The sequence below is a fragment of the Alosa alosa genome, chromosome 5, assembly GCF_017589495.1.
Source record: "Alosa alosa isolate M-15738 ecotype Scorff River chromosome 5, AALO_Geno_1.1, whole genome shotgun sequence".
In the NCBI taxonomy this organism is placed as follows: Eukaryota; Metazoa; Chordata; class Actinopteri; order Clupeiformes; family Clupeidae; genus Alosa; species Alosa alosa.
Genome location: NC_063193.1, coordinates 14,355,433 through 14,365,125, shown reverse-complemented (window position 1 = coordinate 14,365,125; position 9,693 = coordinate 14,355,433). Strand labels below are relative to the sequence as shown.

General features: G+C 40.3%; 1 protein-coding gene across 1 annotated transcript in view; it reads right to left on the bottom strand.

Moving 5' to 3' along the window:
• tacr1a (tachykinin receptor 1a) overlaps positions 1-9,139 on the bottom strand; it is a 20,407-nt gene extending 11,268 nt beyond the window's left edge. Inside the window, exons 1-2 of the mRNA XM_048244437.1 lie at positions 8,210-9,139; positions 3,177-3,359 (exon numbers count right to left, since the gene is read on the bottom strand). Of these exons, the coding sequence (XP_048100394.1) occupies positions 3,177-3,359; positions 8,210-8,610 (584 nt within the window). The 5' untranslated portion in view covers positions 8,611-9,139. The remainder of the gene's footprint in view (positions 1-3,176; positions 3,360-8,209) is intronic.
• Between the last annotated feature and the right edge of the window lie 554 nt (positions 9,140-9,693).

The following is a 9,693-nucleotide window of genomic DNA, read 5'->3' as shown; positions in this document are numbered from 1 at the left end:
AAGTTACAAGTTACTAACCAACCCAGGCATGATTTATAGTCAATGACAAGCTAATGTGGTCAATATGAGCAGACAGACACAGTGGCCCCTGTTTGGCCCTGGAGTTCCCCCAAATCAGACATGTCCATTAGCTTTCATCCCACACACACAGATACCATCATGAATCACACACACACACACACACACACACACACACACACACACACACACACACACACACACACACACACACACACACACACACAAACACACACACACACACACACACACACACAAACACACACACACACACACACACACACACACACACACACACACACACACACAAACACACACACAAACTGAATTACTGTAGCTCACAGGCTCAGCCCACTTAACCCATAAGTGCAAGTCATTACAGTTTCATTAAAATAGTAATAAGTACAAGAGCTATTCCAACACGGACAATGTTTTGTCTTGCTGCTATTTATTGCAAACAATCAACGTGTGAAACCTAGCCAACAGCCAAACAATGACACTCCGAGACAAAATGGTGGAAGCACAGCAGATGCTGCATTTATAGACACCTGTGGTGTATATTCGGAACTGTGAAAAGCAAAATGGAGTGGTTTGTGTGTGTTTGAGAGAGAAAGAGAAAGAGAGAGATAGAGAGAGAGTGAGAGTGAGAGAGTGAAGAGTTGTGTACTGCTTAACTGCTTGAGGATCAGACAGAAGGAGACATACAACATTGCACACGCGTGTCTATATGTGGAAACCCCTTTGTCCCCCCCCTTTAGTGTTCTGCCTTCTGCATTAGAAGATTGGCTGACATTTTACACCTCGAAATTTACACCTCAAACTGTCACTGAGCTGAACTGTGCTTTTAAAACTATCCATCACACGTGTCAACATGCGCCTTGGTGTATTAATAGAGAAGGTCTAAACAGCTGTGAGAAAAAGAACAAATGGCATTCCATCTCATCAAGTCACTGATTCACAACAATAATAAAGTGACCCATGGCAAAAACAACAACAACAAAAAAAAAAACTGTGAGGGGGGAAAGGTGAAAGATGGGCGTTTTACTTTTGTTTTAAGGTGTAAGATGTAAGACACAAGATGTTTTAAGATGTTTTAAGATGTAAGACACTACACAGCCTAATGAAGGAAGACAGGTATCAAAGGAAGATTTCACACAGGTAAGGCTTCTGTATTCCTCAGCCTGTCAGTATGCTGAGCCATCAGTGGGTTTAATTTCATTCCTATTTCCGTGCTTCAATAAACGCAGATGTTACATGTTCACCGGGCCCTATACAATATTACCATGTGTTGATTTTCCAATTCCACTGCAGACAAACACAGACTGGAACGTATCACTAATGGCTGTTGCTTTTGTGGTGAATGATCATGCGTGTCTCATATGGTGAGAATTGATGCCTCTAAATTAAATGCATAAAGCAAAGGCATTGTACTCATTCAATTCATGCTTATTTATTGCTCATGATAAATGGAATGAGATTACACTTAATGAGAGCACTCTGTCTCTTTTAAGAAGACTGCAATTAAAAAAATAAACAACACACCAAAAAAAGAAGAGAGATTTCACTTAACAGAAGAGCTGAAGGCTGCAACATATATATAATTTTAATTTAAGCAGCTCTATATATTGTTGAGGACAAAGTGAGACTAGAGTCAAAGGGACATTTGTCTTGAGTGCCTAATTGATTTACAAGTTCATTATACAGAGTAATCTCACTTGTTTATGGAACAGTTACTTCAAGTTAAGTGTTGATTCACTACAAGGCTGTTTACAGTTTTTTCAACTGCTTACACACTAAATCTTTGCTTGTCACACAATTTTCTAAACATGTCCTTTAAACATCATAACCCGACACCAAATCTGCAAAACCATACACTAATTCTCAGTGTTTGACCTAGTTTTCAATTGACTAAAACACATTTTGCAAAACACCACACACAAATTTTTTCTACCTAACACACAAAAAATCTAACAGGAAGTAACTTGATTTCGTTCTTCAAACACAAACCCATCAAAATGCCACACTAAATCACCAGTGCTTCACTCTTTCTCTTCACATGTGTAAACACTCTTTACTTTACTGAACACCATCCAATCATTGCCTTAGTATAGGTCTATGAATAGATATACTCTCTATATAGGTATAGACCCTTTCAATCTGCTCCTAGAGGATTTCCGGTTGAAATATTCAGAACCAAATGCAGATACTTTTTAAAATAGAGAAAATACAGTAATCAGACTTTAGCTTACAGTAATGTTCTACAAAATAAATGTGTCTTTTTACTCTATTTTTGTTTGTCCCCATGTTACAGCACCATTAGCTCAATACATTTTTCTGTGCCTCCAGAAATGCCTTAGGAATGCTTACTGTAGAATTGTTTGTTTCTGCAGTTGAAAGGGTCTATAGGCCTATGAATACATACTGTACACGCACCCCCCACCCCTCCCACACACACACACACACACACACACACACACTTGTCTTTAGAAAAAAAAAAAACTCAGTGTTTTCAAACTCCATGTACATCTGGTGGTCACTGTATTCTTCTTTGTTTTTTTTCTTGTTTGCTGTAAAATACTGTATTCACAACAGCAAATTATTTGGGAAAAATCACTATTTTTGGTTTCAATATTGCTTTGCATTTTTACTGTGTATTTCAACTTCTCTTTGTTGATACCGTAACCTCACTCTTGTATGGAAATACATATAGAAAGCCTAAGACAGAAGAGCTTTTAGGTTTTGAGCAACAGTGTGTACATGATGTATCCAAAATGTCATATTATGACAAAAGTGTTTGTAATGTGGAGGCTTAATGTTTGCTTTAAACATGTGTTTTGACATTTTGAATGTTGTGTGTCATTTTGCTGGAGATTTGGGGCATTTTGCATTTTGTGTGAGCAGTTGTGGGTTTTGTGTGTGGAGTTTTGAAAAATAGACACAGAGTTTTGAAAACGTGTGTAAACAATTGTAAAAAACTGTAAGGAAACATCTAGAAGGAACAGTTTACCTTGGTTATGTCTATATTCATACAGTGCACTCTCTGTCGTTATGCACTTATAAATGTATGACATTTCTTTTCCATCAAGCGGAAATCAAATTCTACCATAAGAACATGTCTGAGAATCGAATAAAATGCAGTCAGAAACCTGCAGACTCACATCTTCTCGATGTAGACAGGCCAGTCGATGTAGCACACCACACGCGTTGGGAAGTAGTCGAGGTCCGAGTAATAGAACTGGGGGAAGGCCAGCACGAGGGCCAGGACCCAGATCACGCCGATGACCACCATGGTCTCAGTGGCAGTCATCCGCTGTTTGAGGGGATGGATAATGGCCATGTACCTGTCCAAGGAAGGAAAAGGCTGTTCAATATGGCATACCACACCACACCACAGTGGCAGAGAAGCATTTTGATTCATACTCATACTCAGATTTGTCTTTTTTTTTCAGTACTGTACTGGAGCTCTTTGCTAATGAGGTGTCTGTCGACATATTCTACACTCTGACCACCTGCAGATTTGCGCAAACTGAAGGGGTGAGGGAAAAGCAGGCGCCCGCTGTTGTGAGAATGAGATTGTCCTGTTCACAGGAAATTGAGTCGAATCAAATTTATGTGTCAAAATAATGTGATTTACAGATGGTGGCCTATAGGCTTATCTCTAAAAGTTTCAACTCAGCTGAAAGTTATATCCAACTTACAGTATATAACCAGCAGAATCAATTGTAGTTTAGAACCATTCATTTCAATTGATGCAGGCCTTGGCCAACACCCAGCCCACGTCTTGACCGTATTGCACAAATTGTCGGTCTGATAGCTGGGTATTAACCCTGACGTCAGTCTGACAAGCCCATTTCTCCAAAGGAGCTTTCAGGAGAGCTGAACCTGTCAGTTGGGAAATGGACAATGCTTGCATAAGAGATCAGATCAGGTGGCGAGAAGAGAGAACAACGTCGCAAACAGGACAGGAGTCAGCGGTGACAACCTCGCCACTGATTCAATAGAGCGTAGAGTAGTCAGGAGAAGGAGATGGAGTGTGATGACAGTCAGCTGGGACCACGACATGAAAGCACTCCGAGGACTTTGAGGGCTGGGACAATTTAATCAGAGCTTGTTTGATTCAGGGAAGTGTGGAGACGAGGAGAGAGGCTAACGGGTAACAGTCAGGGCGGGGGAGAAGAGATTCGGCAGGTGACAAGACTCACGACAGATGGCCCTGAGAGATCAGGCCTCAGTCCCATAGAGGCCTATAGATTCTGTCTGGAGAGTGACGATAGAAAAGTTAGCAGGGAAAAGCGAGGAGGTATTTCTCCACAAACGACAGGTGGCTAATTGCCCCTGGATGAGGACATTTTATGGTTGTGTGGGCACATAATTGCCACGCATTGCTGGTATTTCAACAGTGAATAAGCTGCAAGTTCAGTTGAGGATAATGTGGTCAGGCACTTTCAAGGAATCCTTACACCGTCTGTACACAGCCAAGATGACAATTCCTTTACACCTTTGACTTTCTGAATATTTGAACAAGGATCTAAATGAGAAATTGGTACGTTTTGGAGAATAAAAGCACAATATTGTTAACACTCCAATAATGAACTGTAGCACGACCTCATCATTGATTGAAGATGTGGGCTCAGATTCTAAAATTGTCTATTAATGTCTGTCCTGTTACCTTTATCAAATTCTTGGCTGATTGAACATTAGCTGCCCCTTCTCTGGTCTGAACCACACTTGTGGTCAGAGGGGTGACCTGGAATGTGTCCAGTTATAAGTAAGTAGAGGTAAACAGAGCCTCAATCTACAATAGGCTGCCAAAAAGAGTGACTATTTAACGTTTAAAATATCTAACAGGCATCTTCTAAAGCATTAGATTCAAAATGCCATGAAGGGGAAATAATAAAGGAATTACTAAGTAATAATCTCAATCCATCATGCATTTTCATAAAGCTCTACTTTTGCTGAAACAAACCTCAAAACTGAGACAAAGTTGCTAGTGGATATCATTTGTTTATCTGATGCATGATGGATGAACCTTTGGTAAAAGGTAGATAAAAAGCACTTTATTGAGATGGAGAAAAGACTGAATTGGACATGGTTTTACTCCATATAAGAGGAACATAAAACTAAAAAGATGCATATAGCAGCAAATGTTAGAAGGGCATTTTCCATGCCCTCAAGACCCAGAAAAAAAAACAAAGAACAATCCCACAGCTCAGTGAGATGCACGGTAGCTATAATGGGCTACAGGGAGGGAGTAATCAAGGAGTGAATGCTAACAGCTTTCTTATTTTTCATTTTGTCTGGGTCGCAAAATGTCATTATTGTCCTTGGTTTCCATGGCTCTGTTGCCTCCACAGGGGGGTTAGTTTTGAAAGGATTTTGATTTTCTTATCATTGTGTCAAACAAGCCAAAAACAAATGAAGTTATAAAGGGGCCCATGGTGTCTTTGTGTGTTGGCGACGCTGCAGAATCATTCATCAGATTGTTCAGACTGTTTTTATTCCTGCACCACAGCAGTGCCCCTTTTTATTGAGGAGGTGGACATTTCCCCTGACAAATGCAAAGTAAAATACCCTCTTGTGGCAATAGTACCTGGACACACAATCCACTGCTGAGGCCATCGATCTCCTGTGTGTGTATGGTGTGTGTGTGTGTGTGTGTGTGTGTGTGTGTGTGTGTGTGTGTGTGTGTGTGTTTGTGTGTTTTTGTGTGTGTGTGTGTGTGTGTGTGTGTGTGTGTGTGTGTGTGTGTGTGTGTGTGTGCATGTCTTTGTGTGTGTGTGTGTGTGTGTGTGCATGCATGTCTTTGTGTGTTTGTGTGTGTGTGTGTGTGTGTGTGTGTGTGTGTGTGTGTGTGTGTGTGTGCATGCATGTCTTTGTGTGTGTGCATTTGTGTGTGTGTGTGTGTGTGTGTGTGTGTGTGTGTGTGTATGTATGCTGAGGAAACTGAGGAAACTAGAGGGTAAAAGTGAGCTTCAGTATCGTCATCATTGATCTGAGCAGCGCCACATCAGTGCATGAGGCTGACAACTGCTATTCACATGAGGAGGTGACGGCTTCAGGGCTATTTGCGAAAGTGAGCAGAGCTGGGTGTGAGATGGTGAGGTGATGACTCAACGGAGGTGGCGGTGGCAGCAGCAGATGTTGGATCTGGGGGAAAGCTGTATTAACCATGTTAGCAAAGGGAATATGGAAAGGCTTTGCCGAGGCATGGCCAATTTCCATGGAGGCTTTCCACTGAGCTCTGAAAACAAAGTAAACATCTCGAGCCAGCTTGAGACAAACAATAAAACAAAACAACAAAATGAAAGCCTTATTCAATGAGGATATAGGCTATGTTATTTTCCTCAAATAAAATCTAGTTAAATTAATTAATTTCAAAACATGGGTATTGAAACACATCATGTAACCAGGAGTGTAGTGGTAAAATAAGAGTTGGGTAAACTGAGGTGAGGTAAGGTGGAGTGCGCCATGCGGTATCGGATTTTTAAAAGGCATTCAGAACATGTTTGATGATGGTGGAGGTTATTGTCCAATGTTTATAACAATACCAGTGGTATTAAATGGTTCCTAGAGTGTTGATGAGTGTGCAATTGGTGAATAAACTCTTTTGAGAGGTGGATAACCTCTATTTCTGAAATTTCAGAGGTGGATAAACTGTGTTTACTTACGTTTAGCCTCCACTACTGTACATCCCTGCATGTAACTATAAATGTGATATGGTTCTTAACAGATGCTTTTTTCCAAAGCGACTTAAAATGACATCAATTAACATTCCAATAAAATTCAAATCAACAGTGTAAACAGTGCAATTAGTATAACCTAAATAATAATAACAATAAAACAAGATACCAATAGACTAAATTATATTTAACAGAATTATAACATAAACATAAAGTACAAACAACAACTCTTCAAAAATTGATGTATGAAAAATGTATTAGTTCTTCATACCTAACTCTGATATGTCACTGATGAGTTTAGAGGGCTGGATGTCACAACTGACTTCCAGCATAATATAGACCTGATGAGGGACCTGCTGCCTCCTGCCATCTCATACCATATCTACCCCCCAGACTCAAACTCCTAGGGGTAATTAAATTTTTACAGTGTCGCAAAGGTCAAGTTTCTGCAATTGCACATAGGGAAAAAGGGGAAAGAGCTGGTGAGTTATATCCTATTGCCTGCTGCGCCAACCGTCAGAGAGTAAAGGGGAAATTTGAAAATGTTGCTGGGCTGTAGATCACTGCATCTAAGCAAAGTCTCTCTTTGCTGGTTCTCAGTGTGGGACTGATTCAGTGCTGTTTACAATGAAATATGGGGTTCCTCTTCCTTGCTTTTTTTTTTTAAAGCAGATATCAACATTAATCAGGTACAATTGATCAAGTGATGCAAGGCACAGCTCAAGTCAAAATGTGCACCTGTCCTGCAAGAGTTTCCCCAGTGCCTGGCTTTATCTGCTGTGTAATTCATTTTCACCATGTTAAGGGCAGACTGTAAGCTGTCTCAGACGTCCGTGCCAACAAACAAATGGCTGTGCGCACACAGGACACTCCTTGCATACAGAGTGAGAATTCCTCCTATAGCCTTGCACAGTAACCAAGCCATCACTATGATGAATCGAGTGTTACTAGATGGATGACAAGCAGTCACTAGCAACAATGTTGGAGGTTGAATGACAGGTAGCTGTGCATTCATACAGTACTTTGCTTTGGCTTCCCATGGGCATTGGTGAGCTCCTCTGAGCATCTCATTTCTGCTTAACATATTGTGCATGTCAAAGATGATGGGTTGGCTCACGTAGAAACTGGCATGTTTGCTCATGCAAATGATTATTAATTATTTAGCTCTAATTTGCTTGCATACAAAAATAACAGTCCATCCATCACTTCTGAACACATTGGCACATACATGATTGTCATTAATGAGATTGGCATGCAACATGATTGTCATTAATTACACAATGTGGAATGAACTCATTGTCCTTTTTTAAGCAATTTGCAACTTCCATGTAAGATAGATAGATAGATAGATAGATACTTTATTGATCCCCAAGGGAAATTAAATATAAATTCAATTCAATGTATAACAGCAGAAAATCGTCTATTATATTATGTTCTTCTGTATTCTGAGCGTCCGGGTAGTATACAATAAAAATAAAATAAATTCCAAGAATATTTTACAAGACACTTACCTGTCTAAAGCAATTGCTGTCATTGAATAGATACTTGAAAAAACTGCGGCAATTGGAAAGAAGTTGTGGAACCGACAGTAACCCAAGCCAAAATACCAGTTATTGTGCGCTCCATAGATGAAGTTGATGACAGTGTTGAAGGCTGACATAGATGCTTCGGCAAACGCTAAGTTCACAAGAAAGTAGTTTGTCACAGTTCTCATGCGTTTGTGTGCCAGTATGATCCATATTACCACTATATTTCCCACAACGGATACGATGATGATGATGCTGTAAGCTAGTGCCCAAAGAGCCACTTTCCAAACGGCTTGCACAAATTGGTTCTCATGATTTGTGTCATTTGTTTCCGATGACTTAGTCCAGTTGCTTGATGAATTAGTTACGTTGAAAAGTGGATCCATTTTCCCAGTTACACTTTTGAAATCATTAGGCTACTTTGGTCCTCTTATTATTTGCACCAAATGAACGATAATTTGCTTTTAACACCCAACATGGCAAATGCTAGATTCCTGACATCATGACTTTCCATAATTATCTGTAGCATATTATAAAGAGCAACATCATAACTTTGCAAAATATCAAAACTTTTGCACACAGAAAGACAGCGTCGTAGACAATACTCTTCAGTATTTTCCTCTCGTAAAATGGGATATGGTTCCTTTTTACGAGACAACTGTCAGAAAACCGTTCCTCTGCCAGCTTCAGGTTACCGACCGCAGCATGCTTCTCTCTCATCTGCCACCACTGCCAACGCCAGGTTACGGCTGCATCCACTCTCTCACGTCACCAGTTGAGGTCCGATTCCGACGCAGCCTATGAAAAACGCCAAGGACGTGCGTCGGTGTGAGAAAGCTGCTTTTCTGACTGCTGGTAGAGCGTGGAAGAAAAACAGAATGCATTTTGCCTTTTTCGTGCATCCCCAAAAAATGATCAATGTCTTGCTGCTTAAAAGAAGAGCGTTTCCTTTTGCCCCTCTCCTCTTCAGTTTTTAAGGGCGGGTGGGGGGGGAGCTGATCATGACCGAATAGTCTATGATAGCCTATACACATTGACTTGTAGGCTATTTTTCTTTTCACTGTTAGACCAGTATAGCCTAAGTTTTCATTTCACCCTTAATGAATATTTCATCTGAAGATTTTCTACTCACACGGACACCGATCAATAGGCCTATCATCATTGATTTCATTGACATCATTGACACCACCTGGCGGATTTTTGTTGAACCAACTCTAATCGGCGCAGTTACAGCATGCAACTTTTGTAAATAAGTAAAGAAATACAATAGCCCTGTGCAACATAGATAGGTTACTTGTTTTCACTAGTCCCTAAAAAAGATTTCCTGACAAATGGCATATTTGCCATTGCAAAGCAAATATTTCTAAGCCCGCCTTGAGCAATGATGCAACAACAGCATTGGGCTGGCATATGGAATTGCCATAATAATCATCCCCATTCACTATTTATCCATTCATTCAAAAAGGCCC